General features: G+C 35.6%; 1 protein-coding gene across 2 annotated transcripts in view; it reads left to right on the top strand.

Moving 5' to 3' along the window:
• LOC128217629 (uncharacterized) overlaps positions 1 to 22,691 on the top strand; it is an 84,754-nt gene that overhangs the window by 6,444 nt on the left and 55,619 nt on the right. The window contains exons 2-3 of one of the 2 annotated variants that reach the window (XM_052924895.1): positions 19,020 to 19,096; positions 19,851 to 19,995. In XM_052924895.1, the coding sequence (XP_052780855.1) occupies positions 19,082 to 19,096; positions 19,851 to 19,995 (160 nt within the window). In that variant the 5' untranslated portion in view covers positions 19,020 to 19,081. The remainder of the gene's footprint in view (positions 1 to 19,019; positions 19,097 to 19,850; positions 19,996 to 22,691) is intronic. The other variant, XM_052924896.1, reaches the window with a different exon arrangement.

The raw sequence follows: 22,691 nt of genomic DNA, 5'->3' as shown, positions 1-22,691 counted from the left end.
TTGTTTGTAATAATTACAAAAATGTAGAAAGGGCTCAAAGTCTCAACCAAATGTTCCCCTTTGTCTTTACTGGTTTAGAATGTCTATTTCTATGTTATTAACCTTGCCGGATCAAGTAGAAATTGATCTTATTAACCCTTATTAACCCTACCCTGGCCCTAAATCCTAGTGGTTATTTAGGTTTGTCGTCAACCAATTAACTGTTAGTGTTTCTTATGAAACGGTACCTCTCATGGCACTCATAATATGCATGGACTATTTAACACTATTAAAACACGTTATTTAGATTTTCACGGACTAAAACATTATAATTGATGTCTTTCAGTACATATTTTAAAGCTTTGAAATAGATTACCCACTACTGTTAGTGTCTTTGTGTCCTAGCTTGTGTGTCTTGGCGGTATTTACCAATAATAGTTGAGCTAAATTTTGCCCCCTCCATTTGTGATTTCTTGGTTAGATATTTAATTATTTTTCCAGTAATGCATATATACCTGGTGATGATTGAACCCGTGACACTAGAAATCCTGCTCTCTACCGCTAACTGAGCTAGCTGGGGACCTCAGAGTAAACAGTGGCTCAGTTAGTAACGGCATGAATTTACATAATTTCAAAGACTTCTCTGCCCCTAAACCAGCCCTTTTTCAGGGTTCGAATTTAGACTCGCATACTCGCAAAATGCGAGCGACATTTGGAAATTGCGAGTGACTTTTATTCAAGCTCGCAAAATTCTGCGAGTGGCTTTTTCTAGACCACAAAATGTTAAAAGGAAAGTAGAATAAACATGAACTTAATTTCGCTATGTAGTCGAGTGTAAACAGCCTATAAGTGGCATGTTTACACTACCGGTATAAAGAAGACAGTACGGAGTCACGCTCTAGTAGGTTTTCAAAAATAGAACAAATACGGAAAAGGCCAAGTTTTATCTCGAATCTTTCCGGGATGCTCCGAGGCGTGCATAATACAAAGTAAATACGAATGACGTAATCACCTAGCTCAGTCATTGGCTAAATTTAGCGCTTTTGCGCACTATATGTACACCCCATCATCCTGTCAAAATGAATAGACTTCGTTGATCTATATAGTTCATGGTCCAAAGTATCCACGCTACATTTACTGTTGCTTTTTTATTTGGAATTTATTATTTTATTGTTTTTAATACTTATAGACTTAATGAAATCTGTAGCGTGCTTGTCGAATGGGTGTTAAATTACCCGATGGCGAGGGTAAATATACAAAGTGAACAATGTCAAATTATTGGACAGCTTTGTTATCAAAAAGCTGCCAGCATCAGACGAGTCTTTCCATACCCCCCAAATAGAATACGCATCAACAAGTTCTAGTAGTCGAGTCACTCAAGATTGATACTTTTTAATATTCATAAAATGTCTTAGGTATAAATTTCTACTTTAATTAGACAATATTATAAGGGAATAAAGCAAATAATAAAATTGCAAGTTGATTTGTCATTTTGCGAGTTGCCTCAAAATGCACTCGCAAAATTTTGCGAGTGCTCCTCAAAGTTAAATTCGAACCCTGTTTTTACGATTTTTGATATTTCATGTTGCTGGTGTAGGGTCAGAGGAATTTCTATAGTGAAAATGTGGGACTCTCCTCCCCCTCGCAGGAGAGTAACTTTAAACCACTATATCTTTGTAAAACATCATTTAATAAACATTTTAACACTATGCATCTGTTATCTAGATATTATTGAACCTATCTGAACAGAAAAAAATGTTTTGTACACCTCAGATATGTTGTGGTAAAGGTTACAGCAAATATGTATGGCATAAGTACATTTATACATGAGGCATTTGATTTGTCAGATAACTCTGAATTGGATTGCCTCTAACTAAGACCTAATGGTTTAAAAAACAAAAGTTAAAGTTCAGATAGGTTAATAAATATATTGATAATATATTTGTAACATTGAAATATTAATCCAATGCATGGTTACAGAGATATATTGATTTAAGTTCCTCTCCTGCGAGGGGGAGCAAAGTCCCACATTTTCACTATAGAAATTCCTCTGACCCTACACCAGCCACATAAAATATCAAAAATCGTAAAAAGAGCTGGTTTAGGGGCAGAGTAGGCTCAGATTAGGTAAGGGGGGCCAGTCTTGCAAGTTAGACGTGGGTTCAAATCATTGTCCTACACTAGGTATATCTCCATAAAAGTACAATTTACGTCTAAACAGAACTTTATACAAATCGGTTAGTGCAAAACTAAAATTGATTATAAGTTTTGCACTGACCAGACAATGTCGATTTCCCTTGAACACTGTAGAACGATTTTGCTTCTTCAGTAAATTTATATAGAAACTGTGAGATAAATAGTCATTGTTCCAGTTTGCGATGAGTCATTTAACGTGTACAACCCAATTTGTAAAACATTAAAACTTTCGCACAAGTTGCAAGTAAAACATTAAAACTTTCTCACAAGTTGCAAGTCCAATGTATCCGGATTGACGTATCCGAATTGCATGCTTGCGGTCGACAAATATAAACTTCTATTTGGACAAATATATACTCCTGATTAAGACGTAGGAATGTTGCGGCTTGTTTAATGTAATTTTTCAATGTACAATGTATGTTTATTGATATTTACCTCATACGACGTGTATATAATATGTGTTGTTTTGTTATCGTCGTTGTTCATCGTATTATCTGGGGCTGTAGGAATCGGGTAATGTTTACCCATGCACCGTCTCGTCACGGAAAATCCCGAAGTTATGAAGATGCTTGACAGAGTGACCTCCCGTTTATAGCAATTTGCGCTAGAATTTTGTTTTTTTATTACTGGTTCCCTTCCATATCTCGAATAACACAATGCACAATGCTTTGTGCGTTATGAGTGCTTATGTTGCAAAAATCAGAACATTGAATTTGTGTATTTCTAATTGATATAAGGTAGAAGTGCAATTTTAACATTAGAATCTACATGTTGAAGGAAAGTTTGATTATGCTGCATGCAGAAGTAATGAAGCAACACAATGAACTCGCTCAATTACATGCACGAATAAGACGGTTATTATTTACACGCAATAGCATGCATAAACATCTTGGTAATAATAATAGAATGTCGATTTACCATTTGAGACTATGCAGTTGTCACTAGTATGAATACACATGTCACTAGTATGAATACACATGTTAGCAGTCATGATAGAATATAAATTTACCATAATATTAATGTAATTTACATACAAGAATAATGCATGTACATGAATTGATTTTTTACTTAAATACCCTTCCATACATGTCGGTTTAACAAAAGGCAGTATTTGGAAAATAATTAGCGTTCCGTGCCGGTTAAACCCAGTTGGTTTAACAGATGCATGAGCGATTACGAAAGTTTCCTCATTCTCATAGATCCATCTTCACGCCTCTGACTACTCCAAACTTTCAAATACATTGAATTTAAGCTGCACTCTCACAGATATACCATTTTTACCACTGTTTTATTTGTTGTCTTGGAAAGAGCAAATTACTGCGAAAATATCTGCAAACCAATGATAAAAGATTGCGGACGAAAGATCAGATCTCAGATTTTCATATTTCCGTTCGAAAATTTTATGGCTAAAACCGTTACAAACCGTTTAAGAAAAATGCATAAAACATCAATTTTTGAAATATAAAAATCTGCGATCTATTTTTTGTCAGCAGTCTTGTTTAACTGCTTTCCATGGATTTTCGTAAATATTTGCTCGTTCCAAGACAAAAAAGTAAAAAAAAAAGTTGTTAAAACGTTCAATCTGTGAGAGGGCAGCTTTAAGAGCTATAGCAATTGTATTATAGCTAATGTTGTGCAAGTTCCAACACATTCTTGGTTCTAATCGCTTTTGATATTTAATAGACGTGAATACGTGCAGCTGTCACGATGATTTCAGATGACATTTTATGGGTTTTTATGGTTTTTGAGAGACACAGATATCTATGTTTGTTGTTTGCCCAACCTCCAAGTCAAGTTTGAGGGCCATGGGTGCAGGAATTGTCAAGTTATCACTTGGACAACCTTTTACCATTCAAGTTCACTGTGACCTTGACCTTTGGCCTGATGACCCCCAAAAACATAAGGGGTCATGTACTGGTCAGGCCCAATCTCCAAGTCAAGTTTGAGGGCCATGGATGCAGGCATTGTCAAGTTATCACACGGAAAACCTCTAACCATTCAAGGTGACTGTGACCTTGACCTTTGGCCAGATGACCCTAAAAACAATAGGGGTCATGTACTGGTCAGGCCCAATCTCCAAGTCAAGTTTGAGGGCCATGGGTGCAGGCATTGTCAAGTTATCACACGGAAAACCTTTTACCATTCAAGGTGACTGTGACCTTGACCTTTGGCCCGATAACCCTCAAAAACAATAAGGGTCATCTACTGTTAAGGCCCAACCTCCAATTCAATTATGCGGGCCATTGGTGCAGGCATTGCTGAGTTATCACTCGGACAACCTTTTACCATACAATGTCACTGTGACCTTGACCTTTGGCCCGATGACCCCCAAAAACAATAGGGGTCATCTAATTGTCAGGCCCAACCTCCAATTCAATTATGCGGGCCATGGGTGCAGGCATTGTTGAGTTATCACTCGGACAACCTTTTACCATTCAAGGTCACTGTGAACTTGACCTTTGACCCGATGAGCCCCAAAAACAATAGGGGTCAGCTACTGGTCAGGCCCAACCTCCAGGTCAAGTTTGAGGGCCATGGGTGCGGGCATTGTCACGTTATCACTCGGACAACCTTTTATTATTCAAGGTCACTGTGACCTTGACCTTCGGCCTGACGACCCTCAAAAACAATAGGTGTCATCTACTGGTCAGGCCCAATTTCCATGTCACGTTTGAGGGCCATGGGTGCAGGCATTGTTGAGTTATCACTCGGACAAGCTTTAAAATTATTTTACCATTAAAGGTCACTGTGGCCTTGACCTTTGACCTGATGACCCCCAAAATCAATAGGGGTCATCTAATGGTCAGGTCCAACCTTCATGTGAAGTTTGATGACCATACGTCCAGGAATTGTTGAGTTATCACTCGGACAAGCTTTGGTCTACCGACGGACCGACCGACCGACCGACCGACATACCGACATGCCTGTGCAAAGCAATATACCCCTCTTCTTCGAAGGGGGGCATAATAATTGGTGTACAGTTCTTCTTTGAACTAGATCTATCACAGAATGTGATAAATACCTCCGCATACCCAAGTGTTAGAAATAATACCTGGATATAACAAGAATGGAATAAAATGGAAATTGTTCATTTGAAGATAAATTTAATAATGGAGCGACATTATTATTTTTTTTAGTTCAGAAGATATTATGACCTTGACATCGGTTGAAGTGACACAACAATTGTGCGCGACACGCCCCGGAGCAATGATGGTCACTTCTATCGAATACAATTTTAAAATCCGACCATAAATAATAAAGATAATGACAGGACAAAAATACTATCAATAAGGCTTATATAGCATAACATGAGGGAGGGTTGACGTGACGTTGACATTAAAGTTAAGCGCTATATTTTTATATAAGTGACACATCCACATGCTATGGTTGTCGCGTTGCCAAAATATGCATGCATGAGAAATATATGGCCCGGACACGAAGCATTATTAGTATGGCTTTTATAGAAAAAAAAATCGAGTTCAGAAGGTTGCTGTGACCTTGACCTTGAACCTAGGGATAAGTGTCTTGCGCACCACACATCATCATGAAATTGCTAAATAATTTTAAAATATGTCCATGAAAGAAAATATGAACCGGACAACATCGGGAAAGATCGACGGTGCATACTACATTGAGAAGGTTACTGTAACGTTTAACTTTAAGATGTGGAAACGGGGTTTGTGCGCGACACATACACGTGCTATGGTGGTCAAGTCCGCTAAATGATTTTAAAATCGAACATCATACGACAATAATAGAGATCGGGCATGAACTATTATTATGGCTTATGCTATTAACATTTAGGCATATACAGCAAAAAATACTAAGTTCAGAAGGTTGTGGTGAACGTAACGTTAAAAGGTTAAGGCTTCGTTTTTTGCAAGACACACCATTTTTCTTTGGTGGTAATTTTCAAACTTATTTTAAAGTCCAACTTGGAGTGAGAAAGACATGGACCAGAAGTATCGCCTGTAAGGCTTAAATAGCAAACCATTAAGTTCGAATGGATGCTGTGACCTTGTTCTTGAAGATAGAGACACGGGTCATGTGCCATGAGTTGGAAACCAACTGAAGGATCTATCTTAAATGTTTAATTATACTTGGGATTTGTTTTCTTCATTTTACCAAAAGTCTTGAGTTGATCTTTCAAAGCTAAAAACGACGGTATAACGTATACAGTAACCAACTTTTTCACAGATTTCACTACCTTTACGTTATCTTTAAATCTATTTTCACTATACCCAGCGATATACGCATACCGGACACCGCGTTCAATTCAATAATTTGAAGCGCGCCTCCCCCAACCCCGCATTGATTCAATATTGTACGCGGCGTTGAAAATATGATATGTTTTCCAACGGCAATTAATGTTATTAAGGAACAAGAAGCTGTTTTCAATTTTCTTAAGGTTTTTTTGACTTTCTTTGTTCCCTTGATATAAATATAATAATAGTCATTTTTATTAAGCTCGAGGCGGATGCATGGTCTAGTTGTTACAAACTTGATACACAATCCAGGGGTCACTGGTTCGATTCCCCTCCGCACCTCTAAAATACTACTTTTTAATACTAATCGTCTAAGAACCAAGATAGCTCGAACCAAGGTAATATTCTGTGTGTGCTTTATGCTCCAAAAGCTTAAAATGACAGACAATCTTATTGTAGCGCTCACCGAATGGACCGTGCCAGAGTGCGAGTATAAATGGGCCTATACACAGTGTGTGTATACCACGTGATCAAATGCGTCATAAATGCTACCTCGGAAGGCAATATTTTGCTAAAATGAAGACTTTAAACAAAGATATCTTCACTATATTTCCAAAGTTTTAAATGAAACATAGTGCAGTCTACGCCGCTTACGGGGCCCCTCCTTTGGTCTTTTACCAGAGGTTGATTGAGAGTTTAGTTTCTTAAAACACTTCGATACACCTTTTCACAATACGGCCGTCTGACGTAGCACTGCCAAAACATTATTTTGGAAACAGATTTGTCGAAGTGTTTGAGGAAACTAATCACCTTATCAAACTTCGGTAAGGCGGGGGGCTCCTTAAGCGACATAGACTGCCCTGTTTTATTTGAAATGGTGTAGTACAAGAAAAGTTATCTTTGATTAAAGTCTTTATTTTAAGCAAAATGTTGCCTTCTGACGTAGCATATATGACGTTATTTATTACGTGGTATACGTGTAAACACTGATACACATCTTTATAAACCAGTACGATCCGAAATGATGATAAAATACTCTAAATTCCTCTTCATATTGGACGTATAAGCATAAGAAACTTAAAATGTTGCAATGTACAGTAGTGCATTATACAAACATCTTTACTATCGGATACTTTCTTCAGAAGACTGGCTTTGAGGTCCTCATATTAGTCAAATCAGATCGTCACCAGAATACTTCTGAAAATGGGGAAAACACCAAATTTTGAACACACTATTTTATGAAAAAAACTGAACAAAATAAGCTCTAGGCCCACTCTGAAAAATCCTAAATGGTCGACAAAATCCAAAATGGCTGCCATACATGTTTTGACATTTTAATTATTCATTAAAATAATATATCAATACAATTTCAGACCAATTGAGTTATATTCGATACAGGAATTGATCTTTATTAAACAAGAGCTGTCACAGAGACAGCGCGCTCGACTATTCCGCCGCTTTTCAGTGTAAGGATTGAAAAGTTTTGGCGAAACATGCATGGATCACTGTTAGATTAGATTTCAATGCAATTCATGATGTGCTGAGATATTAACATAAATTTGGTAACATGCAACATTTTAACCAGAATTTTTAAGTCTAATAATAAAGGGTCATTATTTGCAAAATACAGTTATCAAACTTGGTTATTCAATTAGGCTGGGTGGTTGAATACCATTGTATAAAGTCTCACAGGTTCAGATCATGATGGTGAACAAGTGTGCAAAGTTTGAAAGGCATATGTCAATGGACTTTGAAAATATCTGAGGTAGTACGCAAACTTTAACGTAAGTTCTAAGTAAAAAAGGGGGCATAATATTGTAAAAAAAGCTTGATACAGTGACCTCCTCCTGTACACAGATTGAGATCATGATGGTGAACAAGTGTGCAAAGTTTCAAAGCCATATATCGATGGACTTTGAAATTATCTGTGGTGGTACGCAAACTTTAACATAAATTCTAAGTAGAAAAAGGGGCATAATTCTGTCAAAAGGCTTGATAGAGTTACCTCCTCCTGTGTACATGTTGGGGGCGTGATGGTTAGCAAGTGTGCAAAGTTTCAAAGCCAGATGACTATTGAATTGGAAAATATTTGAGGTGGTACGCAAACTTTAACGTAAATTCTAAGTCGAAAAAGGGGCATTAATTTGTCAAAATTGTCATGCCCCCCTCCTGTGTTTAGGTTGGGGGCATGATGGTGAACAAGTGTGCAAAGTTTCAAAGCCATATGTCAATGGACTTTGCAAATATTTGAGGTGGTACACAAACTCTTACAAAAACTTTAACATAAGTGGTTACGCCGACGCCGACGCTCGGGTGACTAGGATAGGTCTCCTTATTCTTCGAATAGTCGAGCTAAAAATGAATCTTTTCGAGTAGTTTATTTGGATTAAATAAATAAGGTAACCTCCCCTTGTTTAAAATTTGTCATTTGCGGACGAATTGTATATATTGATACAATTTGGAGAGATAATGCATTATTATCTGCTTTTTTAACTGAATTCATGCCTGAAACTAACTGCAATGTTTCATTATGATAAAAGGTAAGCTATGATATTTACCATCAAGCTTAAACAGTAATTAAACAAGCACCAATTGATGAAAAAAAATGCCACATGGTGTCGAGACAACATAGACTATTTGGTCAACGTTTGTATTTAATGTACTAAGAAGATGATCAATGATAAAAATTTAAAGTGATAACATTAAATAAAACATATTGTTATTTTGTTAAAACATCATTATATGATATATTTTCTAAATTTGGATAGAACTAGCTTTATATTTATAAATGACATACATGTACAGTATTTCAATATGAACCCAAAATATAATGACTAACTTTTGTGTACTGCTACATTATGTAGACTTATTTTCGATTACAAATAATAACGCAAGAAACATGGCTATTAGTCCATATGTTTTCAAACATAGGACAATGGTCAAATCAATATATTGGTCGAAATGTATTGTAACGGTCCGCTGTATTCGGCGGATATGTGTTCATAATTACATTCCGTTATAAACGGATAAAACTAGCTTTATATTTTTAAATGACATGCATGTACAGTATTTCAATAGGAACCCAAAATATAATGACTAACTTTTGTGTACTGCTACATTATGTAAACTTATTTTCGATTACAAATACTAACACAAGAAACATGGCTATTAGTCCATATGTTTTCAAACATAGGACAATGGTCAAATCAATATATTGGTCGAAATGTATTGTAACGGTCCGCTGTATTCGGCGGATATGTGTTCATAATAACATTCCGTTATAAACGGATAGAACTAGCTTTATATTTTTAAATGACATGCATGTACAGTATTTCAATAGGAACCCAAAATATAATGACTAACTTTTGTGTACTGCTACAGTATGTAGACTTATTTTCGATTACAAATACTAACACAAGAAACATGGCTATTAGTCCATATGTTTTCAAACATAGGACAATGGTCAAATCAATATATTGGTCGAAATGTATTGTAACGGTCCGCTGTATGCGGCGGATGTGTGTTCATAATAACATTCCGTTATAAACTGAAGTACATGTACGTTCATAGTACGTATGTTAACTTGGTTAGTAATATGCAAATTAGCAAAGCCCGGGCTCTGTGTGAATAGAGAATTTTGTGTAAATAAAGACCAGTGGACCCCTTCAGGGTCGAGATTGATTTTCTCTGAAGGGGTCTGTTGGCCTTGTTAGGCTCGCACGTTACAGTATTTTGTGCCAACGCAAGAGTTCTAAAAGGCTTACTAGTCAAACTAATTTACAGTCTTACAATAACATTGGCTATATATCATTGGTGGAAGGTTTGAAGAGGTTTGATGATTTCAAATGCCTTCCAATGCCACTTGATATAAGTTTGTTAGATGATGGTGAAGGCATGCCAGAAACCCTTCTTAAACATAAGTCTAGATGGCAAAACTGTATAGATTTTTTAAAGTAAACTCAGATTACAGCAGATTATAAAAAATTGAATTCTTCAGACAAAAATAGTGAAAACGACCAGTGATTACCAACACCATCATATTGAAATTGGCGGTCTGAAAGCTCTTAGGAATTGGTTGGAATAAAATGGCGGCTGGACAAATGTAGCAACTGCTGGTTTAACTGCAGTTTCTTTTCTGAAGGCATCACATGTTAGTACAACTTTCAATGCAAATCAGATAGCAGCATGTGCCTCGTACTGCCTTATGTATTGGGCGTTTCTTGTCAGGGAGCCAGAATTTCAGGATAGCACTTTTGAAAACTGGAGATCTCATACGGAAAGTGTTTCTTCTAGGGATGGCAACAATAACCAAGTACTCGAGTACTTGATCAATCAACCGAGTACCCAAGTACCAAATCACTACTCAAGTACTCGCAAAAAAAAATTCACCAAATACATTATTTACAGACATAAGTATCAGATCTGGCGTGTTTCCAAGACGACAAATTACGGTCCCTCTAATCCCAGCTGTGTTCACAATTTACCCTAATAAATTAATTGACACTTGTTGTGAGAGTTGCAAACTGTCAACAAAGTACCCTAATTTGCAAATAGTACTCATTTAGCGAAGTTGATATAGCGGTACATCTCCTACACAATTGTATTGTTTACCAATTTGAGAGTTTTCACCAAACAATGGATGTTGACGAGCCAATTAGTAACGACCGTTACAAGCAATGATTCCTGAATGGGCGTACTTTTGGAATGCTTATCACAATTGATTGGCGGATATACATATATATCTTAATTCAGGAATTATGCATATAAATGTGATGAACAACAATATTGCAGTATTTAAAACTGTCATTTGAATATTATTTCGTAAAGTAAACAGCTAAACATATCTATAAATAATTATTAGTAATACGCTTGAATGTGATCCGAGTTTTACTTTCCATTTATATTGAGGTACATGTGTTGAAAAATGAATTGAAAAGGACAAATTAAAAGCATGAAACAACATTTTTACATTGACTCTTTTTTATGGTATATAATGACAGTCGTATTTAAGTTAAGATGAAAATGGCCAATAATACAACAAACGCACAATATACATGAATTATACATTCATAGACGAACTTGTCTTTCCCGAAAACCAATTAAAGTTATCCGAGTAATTGAGTACCCAAGTACTCGAATAGAAGATTTTCCGAGTTCTCGAGTACCAGTTTTACTACTCGTGCCATCCCTAGTTTCTACGTTCTGTTTTGGTCTATCAAACTGAGGTTTGAAATTACTGTCATGCTGATTGTCGGCAATTGCACATGACGGTTCACACGAACAACATCATAAACTCATCAAAGGTGATGGTGGAGCTTTAGGGCTTACTAAAAATTCCAATTAGCTGCTGCGCTGGATGGTTTCTGATCCTGAACTAGCATTGGAGTTGTGCAAGAATTTCAATCCAATCTTCCATCAATCAATTGAAACAGAAGCAATGTAAAGGTCCTGATATTCGTCACCATGAACGACAGAGCTGTGCTCCAAATCGATTTGCAACACATTTTCTTTCACTGACAGATACCATTGCAGATATGGGGTATGAATTCAATGACCACTCTTAGATCTTAGATTCGAGTGTCGCTGAAACTGTGTAACATCAAACAGGTTGAAAAGGGCCAGTACAAAAACGTTTGTAGCTGAGCGGTTATAAATAGTGATACACTGCTGAGTAGTTCTTTTAAAAGAAACAAATTTCCTTTTATCAGTAGACAAACCCCCAAACTGGTCTCCAAGAAAAAGCAGCAGATTCCCTCGTTTCTAAACTGTATGTTTCAAGTACGAGACGGAAACATTGAAGAATTCTTTGCTCACAAGAACTCTACTTTCCTTCCTACTTTTCACCATTTTGGAAGCCTCAAATAGGGTACCAAGTCTGATGCGGTATCTTGCCTTTAGCATTATTCACGGCCCATTCTTGAACAACCTCATGTGAATGCATTTGTGTTAGACGGAGCAGTCATAGTCAACATGCTGAAACCAACAGGCTGTCAAACATTTCAAGACTATGCCGACAAGGTTTTCAGCCCATACATACGCGGCCAACTTTCAAATGTCCAAAGGTTTGATGTTGTTTCGGATGTATATGATCCTGATAATTTGCAGTCTGGTACAAGGTTGCACAGAGGAAAGGTTGTCAGACGAAGGGTCCTACCAGATAAAAAAAAACAAGGCAATTGCGATTCATGTTTAGGGTAAATGAAATAAAACTGAACTATTCAACAGATCAACTAGTAATTTTAGATCATGACAAACTAGTAGTAGCTACATGTGGCCAACATGTTATTTGTTCTCAACAATATGACTGTAAGGAGCTCGCTCCTTCTAGCCATGAAAAAGCCGATGTCAAAATGATGGTTCATGTATCAGATATTGCAGATTGAAAGCTTAAAGAAGATAATGATACTGACTATTGATACCGATGTGTTCGCTCTGGCTGTAGCAAATTATCCCGAAATTGCAGTTGATGAGTTGTTGGTAGCCTTTCGGGCTGGCAAAGTATTTAGCTATTCATTCTATTAGGCCAAGGCTCCACAAATTGTTCATGCATTGACAGGCTGTGACCAGATATCTGCTTTTGTAGTCGAGGTAAGAAAACCGCTAGGGAAACTTGGAATAGTTTTGATGCTGTCACAACTTTATTCCTTGCTCTTTCGAAATCCCCTTCTGTCAATTCAGTTCTAGAAGAAATGCCAACAAAAGAACTTTTTCCTGTACTTATGTATGACATAACGTGCATGGAAACTGATGTAAATGGTGCTCGAAAATACTTTTTACTCAAAGGGGTAGTTATATTGAACCTATTCAACCCACTTCTGCGGCGATATTGAAACACACAAAACGTGTGATTTTCCAAGCTGGACATATTTGGGGACAGGCTTTAACGTTGTGTCTTAATGTGCCAAAACCCGGCAAGTTGGGGTTGGGTAATAGAAAACTCAAAATGGGAATTTTTCTGGTCCTCTCTTAAACAGACTATCTCTTGTCAGGAACTGCTTAAATGCGGTTGTAATCCTGAAAAGGGTTTTCCTGGAAGATATTATTGCATAAAAGCTAAAATACTATACATTGGCCTTTGTCGGCGTGGCAGGGACTGAAACGATTCTATTGTAGACCAATAAAGGACATAACTATCTAATACATACAGTAAAACTACGGTCGTTCGAGAACCGGCGATTCCCCGAGGTCGGTGCTTGGTCCCGAACATTTCGGTTTGACGACTTCAAACTTAAAATACACTGAAATATATAGCAGACTGGAAATTAAAACTCGGGTCGTTTGAAACATCTGTTCCCTCGAGATTTCAGTTCGGACCCCGGTGTCCTTGAGCGATAACAGTTACTGTATTCGATTAAATAACAGTTAATGTCAATAATGTATTATGTAAACTTAATACATAACAACATTAGATGTGTATAGATCATGTTTTACGATATGGAAAAGAGCTCGTATAATACATTATTTGATTAAGATGTTAACATGTATACAGCTTTTACGAAGTATTAACCTTCAAACTATCGTTACGCATATGTTTTTATTTGTTAGCTCACCTTAGCCGTAGGCTTAGGGTGAGCTAATAGGATCGATAATTGTCCGTCATCCGCCATCTGCCGTCCGTCCACACACTTTAATTTGTTAACACTCTAGGTGTCACATTTTTGCCTCAATTGTCACGAAACTTTCTTAGGATGTGTGTCCCAGTAATTACTCGGACGAGTTTGAATATGGGTCATCTGGGGTCAAAAACTAGGTCACAGATGTTCAAATGTTGAAGAGTGAAGAATAATTGTAAAAAAATCTAAATGTTAGAATACCAATGACAAAATAAAACAGATAGACATCAAATTACCCACAGAGATTGTTAACATGTTATAATATTAAAAACACTTTAGTTGAGAACATTCACTCTGACATTTTTGGAGGGGCATTACCGCCCACTAAGTGTTCTTGTTTCTTCACATATTTAAGTTTAAAAGTACACTCATTTTTTTAACTCTGTATTCTGAGTAGTATCATATGTTAAGAATTCATTTTTTTTGGAAAGAGTACATTTTATGAATAAGTCCAATTCAGCTTTATAAATTTTTACAAGATAAAGGTTGAATTTTAAGCATTTTATTAGCTATAAAAATGAATGGTTACATGACTTTACGTATATTCACTTCAAAACTGGACAGTAAACTATCATAAATTGTCTTTATACCCCCGACAAACGAAGTTTGAAGGGGGTATATTGCAGTCACCCTGTGGTCGGTCGGTCGGTCGGTCGGTCTGTTGGTCGGTCCGTCCGTTTACGGTCGGTCCGTTGCAATTTACCTTGTGTGGAGCATAACTAAAAAACTACCGGATGGAATTGGATTAAACTTCATACAATGATAGCATAATAAGAGGAAGTGCAGTGTACAATAACCATAACTCTATTCTTGCTAATTACTGACTTATTGCCCTTTGTTACTTTTTTTGTCCGGAGTATAACTTGAAAAGTACTGGATGAAATCCATTGGAACTTGATACAATGGTTAAGCACAATGAGAGAAAGTGCAGTGTTCAAGAACCATAACTTTATCTTAGCTTATTACTGAGTTATTGCCCTTTATTTGCTGTTTTTTTGCTGTCAAATATAATTCCAGACATTAACTTGCAAACTACTAGATGAAATTTATTGAAACTTAATACAATGGTAAATCACAATGAGAGAAAGTGCAGTGCGGAAGAACCATAACCCATAACTCTATATCAGCTAATTACAGAGTTACTGCCCTTTGTTACTTTTTTCTTGTCCGGAGCATAACTTGAAAACTATTGGATGGAATTTAATAAAACTTCATACAGTAATAGATCCTAATGAGAGGGAGTGCAGTGTACAGGAACCGCAATTCTATTTTAGCTAATTACAGAGTAACTGCCCTTTGTTACTTTTTCTTGTCCGGAGCATAACTTGAAAACTATTGGATGGAATTTAAAAAAAACTTCATTCAGTGATAGATCATAATGAGAGGGAGTGCGGAACCACAATTCTATTTTAGCTAATTACAGAGTTACTGCCCTTTGTTACTTTTTCTTGTCCGGAGCATAACTAAAAAACTATTGGATGGAATTTAATAAAACTTCATACAGTGATAGTGAAGTGCCGTGTACAGGAATCGCAATTCTATTTCAGCCAATTTCAAAGTTACTGCCCTTTGTTACTTTTTTCTTGCCCGGAGCATAACTTCTGGATGGAATTTCATAAAACTTCATACAATGATAAATCATGATGAGAGGCGGCGTTCGGGGGTATTAATCACCTTCAGTGATAGCTCTAGTTTAAATTGTTCAATAGACATCATAGATAATATTTGAAATGATCACAGCAACTTGCCTTATATTTAACTATTTTTTATGAATTTTATAAATCTGCTATATATTTTCAAACATTGAAATTCTGCTCCGTTCCGAAGACTCACAAGATCAATCAAAATGATTTTTTTACCATGTGTATCAATAATGTGTTCATTTGTACTTTAGTTTTTTGTTGACTGAAGTTTATTTTACCACAAACTGTTGTGTTAATTACATAATCTCTGATCATTTGAAAAAAAAAATCAAATATAGACACAATATTTACTTGTCGCTCTTTGAAGCCCTTGGAGTTTGGGTAGTGTGTAATTAAACATAAATAACTTTTTTATTCACTGTAAAAAATCTTCAAAATTTGGATAAAAGTCCCATAGTGTACCAGGATTATAACTATGTTGTCGGTTAATGCTTTTATAAAAGTGTGTATTATGTGGCTAATAACTTAATGATTTCTAGCTCAGGTTCGAATATGGGGTCATCTGGGGTCAAAAAACTAGGTCACAGAGTCCAAATATGGAAAAACCTTGTTAGCACTCTAAAAGTAACATTTTAAGCCCAAATATCCTGAAAATTTGTCAGAAAGGTTGTGTCGATGATTTTTAGATCAAGTTTGAATATGGTTTATCTGGGGTGAAAAATAAGGTCACGGGGTCCAAATATGGAAAAACCTTGTATTGCACTCTAAAAGTAACATTTTCAGCCCAAATATCCTGAAAATTTGGTAGAAACGTTGTGTCGATGATTTCTAGCTCAAGTTTGAATATGGTTTATCTGGGGTCAAAAACTAGGTCACGGAGCCCAAATATGGAAATAATTTGTTAACACTCTAGAGGTAACATTTTCAGCCCAAATAACCTGGAAATTTGTAAGAAATGTTGTTTCATTGATTTCTAGCTCAAGTTCGAATATGGGTCATCTGGGGTCAAATACTAGGTCACACAGCCCAAATATGGAAATACCTTGTTAACACTCTGGAGGTAACATTTTCAGCCCAAATATCCTGGAAATTTGTTAGAAAAGTCTATTCGATAATTTCTAGCTCAAGTTGGTATTATGGATTATATTGGGTCAGAAACTAGGTCACTGAGCTCAAATATGGAAATACCTTGCTAATACTCTCAAGGTAAAATTTTCAGCCCAAATATCCTGGAAATTTCTCACAAAGATTGTTTTGATGATTTTTATCTCAAGTTCGATTATGGGTCTACTTGGTTCAAAATCTAGGTCACAGCCCAAATATGGAAATATCTTTTTCCGAGGTAACATTTTCAGCCCCAAAATCCTTGAAATTTGTCAGAAAGGTTGTTTCGATGATTTCTAAGGCAAGTTCGAATATGGGTCATCTGGGGTCAAAAACTTGGTCACAGAGCCGAAATATGGAAAAACTGTGTTAACACTCTATAGAGGTAACATTTTTAGCCCAAATATCCTCGAAATTTGTCAAAAAGGTTGTTTCAATGATTTCTAGCTCAAGTTCGAATATCACAAAATTTGGTGAGAATTTAAATGGGCATAATACATCAGAGAAGCCAAATCCCTGTTATTGCCCTTTATTTATCAACAAATCTATAGCACAAAGTTTTACTGAGGTGAGCGATTTAGGGCCATTTTGTTAATTAATGTTGTTGTATTTTTCAAATGTTAACGACATTTCTCCATTATTTGGCCGACTGTTTCCCATACCGCAATTATAATTATGAGACATGAGTTAATACATTAAAGTACTGTTTGAGAGCCCAAATCCGTATGTAACATTAAATGCAATTTGAACAATAATATTTAAGGTGTCAATTGTCCAGCCGGTCTTTTTCACCTGATGATAATGTTTTTTTGAACGGTAAAAAAGAAATGAATTTGATATTATGATCGAAAGTCAAATGTGCCTATTACGATAAACGATATTACGATATTGCTAAAGCTATTAAAGAATTACGCAATATGAGTGGCGGACCGGATTTGTATTTTGATGAATGTTTCATACATGGTGAATACATACTTTTACCATACTTACATACGCTTTTCAATAATAATAAAGAGTGTTTTCTTCCAGCCTCTTTGTCTGACGGCTTTGTAGTTCCACTGCATAAGACACGTTGTAAAAATGAAGACAATAATCATAGAGGAATAACATTACTGAGTACACTTGGAAATAGGTTTTTCACGATTTTGAACAAAAGACTCCCCGAGTGGGCTGAAAATTACAATGTGTATGTTAAAGCACAGGCTGGTTTCAGATCGTACAGTTGATAATAATTTGTACTGCGCGGCTTATGAACGCATGTCATTAATCAAGGGAAACAATTACATTGCGTGTTTTTCGACTTTTCCAAAACTTTTGATTATGTGTCAGTTTTAATTTGTGGTCTAAGCTTATCAAATTTGGATTACGTGGTCAAATATTATACATTATTACATCTATGTATTTTTTGGTTAAGTCAAGAGTAAAATATTATAACCAGTTGATTGAAGCGTATAAATGTTTACTAGGCGTGAGACAGGGAGAATGGTTATCTCCTTTTTGTTCTCTATGATTTTTAATGTATTTACTGTGAAAAGGGTTACCGTATTAATGGTATTGATATAGATTCATTTAAACGTTTTCTTATACTCTATGCGGATGATATTATTCTGTTTGCAAATGATGCTGTTGAATTGCAAGATAGTCTCAAATTATTGCAAACATTGGAAATTGGAAGTAAATACTGACAAAACAAAAATAATGATATTTAGAAGGGAATGACGTGTTCCGGTCAATATTGCTTTCTACTATAATGGTAACGAAATTAATATTGTAAATACGTTTCATTAAATTGGGGTAGTTTTTATATCTGGTGTATCTTTCTCAGAAGTGGTGCAGGCGAAGTCTTAAAGGCAAATTTTACAATGAATAAATACATGTATAAATTTACTGAGATTACTTTTAGACATAAATTAGAATTATTTGATAAACTTATTTTCCAATATTTAATTTTGGCAGTGAAGTCTTGGGATTTGTTAAAGGAAATACTATGAAACAAGTATATATGCAATATTTCAAAAGATTACTGAGAGTTATAAGAAGTACACAAAAGGACTTTATTTATGGTGAGTTTGGGCGTTTGAATTACCAAGCGATAAGATATCATAATATTGTTAAATTTTGGGTTAAGTTGTTACGTACGCATGCTTATGTTAAGCAAATACTGAATGATAATTTTATCCAAAACCGGAATAGAAGATTAAAAGACTCTAGCAGTGCATTCTTTTACAAAAATGGTTCAAAAGTCGTAAATCATGTTTGTCGATGCAATATATTTGCAGGCTCCACTTGGAAGCATGAAATATGACAGGCTTCTGAGAAGTTGAAAATGATTGGTTGAAACATGGCATTTATACAGGTATTTTTTCCGTTGGCTATTATTAATCAGGGAAATGAAAGTATAGTTTTGATTTTGTACAGTTTTGATATTTAAGCCCGCTATCACATCCCAAGGCAAATATCGGCATTCACAAGCCGGGGACTCTAATTTAATAATGTCATTGAAAAGACGTTATATCTATATACAATTTGTCGCACTTTTATATCCTTTCTTAGAATATCATATTCAAATATTTTTGCTTCAGTGCTATTTTTCCCTCCTGAACGCCGAAAGTTAATATACCTTTTGGTGCTGGCACTCAGTGAAATATATATTACGATCAAACACTGAAACAAACAATTACCATCTGTGTAATGGCTTTGATATACATGTTTAAGCATACAAACATTTTCCAACAATCTGGTGCAGCGGTTTCAATGGGACCCAACATCCGGATTCTGATTTTAAGATATTTTCTCGTGATTTTGTAAAAATAATGTACGTGTGTTCCGCAAGCATATGTCGTTTTGAGGTTTAAGGGATTTCTAAAAGCTTAAAAAATACTAACATACTTTTACCAGTATTACACATTCTAGATTAAAATTACCTTGACACCCTATAATTTTTATTTAGTTAAGATTATTTTTATGCAAATGTGTTGAGCCAATATGCAGATCGATTTAAGCCTTTTTCTTGCCACATGTGGTGAAATGCATCAGATATTAGTTAGAATTGGAAGTGCAATATCAAACTGTCATACATGCATTTCTTTATATTTGCATCCTTTTTTCAGAACAAGGCGATATTTTTTGGTTTCCTGGCCTCCATGTTAGCCATGGCGATGGACTGGTTCCTGGAGGGAAAGCTTTCAGTTTACCACGCTTTGTTGGTGTGTACAGCATGCATGTGTATCGCGGCACTGGCTAGTTTTGTACTCGGTAAGTCGGGGGGTCAATTTATCAAGAACCCAGGGTAAATTTCGAACCAGTTCCTGCCGTGTCTCACTTCTGTTAAAAGTGTATTCTAGGTACAAAACAACTGATACAACAGCCCCCATAGCTGGGGATATATTTCTATTAAAACTATACAAACAATGTCCTCATTCTTGTTTTACGTCCTCCGGACCATGTTACTGTTTGGGGTAGCATCACCAGGTTTCTGCCGCACTCGCTAGTTTTTGTATTTTTGTAAGTCTGAACTGAAAGATATGCTTCAACTAACAGTACGAAATTACGCCTTGTTGTTGTGTAAGCCTTTATGACTATTTCTCAGTCATTGAAATTAGACTTTCGGAAGATTAAGCCCAAATTCTTATACTGTTGCATGGAATCAAATTTTGAACAAGCCCTGCTATATAAAATTCAGAATTTGAGCAAGCCCGGAAGACATTTAAAATGATTTTACCAGTGCAGGGCTTACGGCCTTGTGCTAATTTTGACCACTGATTTCTATTCACGCTCAATCGCTTTGTCCGGTTATATGGTGAGTGCAGTGGTTAGCGCACACGTTTCTCACCAGTGCAATTCAAAGCTAGAACGATTATCATATGAGTCTGGTTGGAGGTCATCAAGCCAGACGAGTGGGTTTTCTATGAGCTTTTTTGTTTCTCCTACAACACAAGATCACACTCTCGCGTAAAATCAAGCCAGCAATAGTATTAATGTCCTTGTATTGTGTCTTGTTGCTGTGTGTAGCTAATATGAGTACTGTGGCACTTGGTAGTTTTGTCCTCAGAAAGTCTGAATTGTGAAATTTGTTTCTAGTAAGAATAAGAAATTTAGTGACCTCACTCCTCTCCTACACCACCGTGTACTGCTGTTAGAGGAATCCAGTTAGAGATACATCCAATTGGAATTTTGCACAACCCTGTATTGTTCTTTTTTGAATATTGGGAACATACAAACAGGAAAAATGGAATTAAAGGGAGTCTTATTTTCAGAAAAATATATATGATACTTTGAACGCAATTAATCAAGTTAGCGAAACAATTTTCGATGATATTAACCTTCTATTTTCACTTTACTACTATCATCATTATTTAATATTTTATTATTATTATTATTATTATAAATAATGATAATTAAATAATAATAGTAATAATAATAATAATAATAGTAATAATAATAATAATAATAATAATAATAATAATAATAATAATAATAATAATAATACTATAATGACAACCCAGTATTATTAGGGAAGAGTTGATATCGACGATGAAATAAAATAGTATGTTTTACGACATTCTCTGCAATCCACGACGATTAAACTTGCCGTTCGATAGTATTTCGGTTTTCAGAAGAGTTGTACGTATGTATGGCTTTTGAGCACACATTTGAAATATGTGGTTCATGTACAGTCGACAAATCAAAGTTTTGGTACTAGAACATACTAAGCTAATTGACAAAGGGTGTCTGGGGCAGGATGGAAGTAAACCTGCACTTCCATTTAATGTTGTCATAATTTCCAGTTTTACAGAGACAGAGGAAAGTAGTTTTTAGTTTACAGCATCGTAGCCTTGGTGAACACCTTGTATATACAAAGGTTTGAGTACATTTTTCTTGTCACTAAGTGTTGATTCCATTCACTCATTTCATATGGTTGAAATCACTTATGAGTTTTTAGACCGCAGGTATCTTGCCAGGACCTTAACTCTTATGATTCAATGCATGTATAGTTACGTCGATTTTAGATGGTCCTTAATATAGCACTTTAGAAATGTGCTACAACGTTTCTACAAACTAGGTGGCTATTCCTATTAAACTGAATGAAAAACATACTGAAAAAATGAAACCAAATTATACCATAAATCTATACCTAGGATGCAGACTCCGTTTACTTTGATTCAACATCCTTTCCCTGAATGTTCAAAGGGACACCAGTATAGTAAATATTCGTAGACTAAATTTACATCTAGCTAATGCTTGTAAAGTAAGTTCTCATACAGATTCAAATGATATACTTTACTCCAAGAATGTAAGAGTAGTAGTCTCTCCATTAAAATTACCAAAAGTGCAAAGGTTACGACAAACTTTTATTTAAAATTACTTAGTGCAACTCTTGGAAATGAATTTGCTATTCTTTTCTTCGAAAACTGACACAACAAATATTACCTCTTCCATAAATAATAGTATGTAGGACAGACAGGGGGGCCATTGAAAGCCCGATTACGAGAACATCTTTATAACATCAAAACAAATAATAACTGCTTGGACTCAATGATAACATATCTAATGTAGGTAATTATCAAAATGTATTTATATTGATATAATTTTTATAATTTAAAGATAGAAAGCGTAATACAAGATCACATGGAAAGAGAATTAATGAAAACAAAAACAGGAAACAACGACAAACAATTTATATAAAGCAGTGTAATACTATTCTGTTTCTAGATGGCCAACGTCGACTTCTTTCTACTTTATGTTCCCTTTCACTTACTGTTTTGCGCTTACTGGATAATTTTGACATTTTGAGAACAGATCCAACGTATGAATGCACTTGTATTGTTAATGGCTATACGAAACATTACTTTCATCCTACTTTTGAAAATGTTGATAAACGCAAAATATATCGTTTTATACTTTCTTTTAGCAACGCACGTATAGATCTCCGCAATTTTAATGATTTATTC

This window comes from Mya arenaria, chromosome 14, assembly GCF_026914265.1.
Source record: "Mya arenaria isolate MELC-2E11 chromosome 14, ASM2691426v1".
Classification (NCBI taxonomy): Eukaryota; Metazoa; Mollusca; class Bivalvia; order Myida; family Myidae; genus Mya; species Mya arenaria.
The sequence above is the reverse complement of the archived record's forward strand: the minus strand, read 5'-3'. Positions and strand labels throughout refer to the sequence as shown.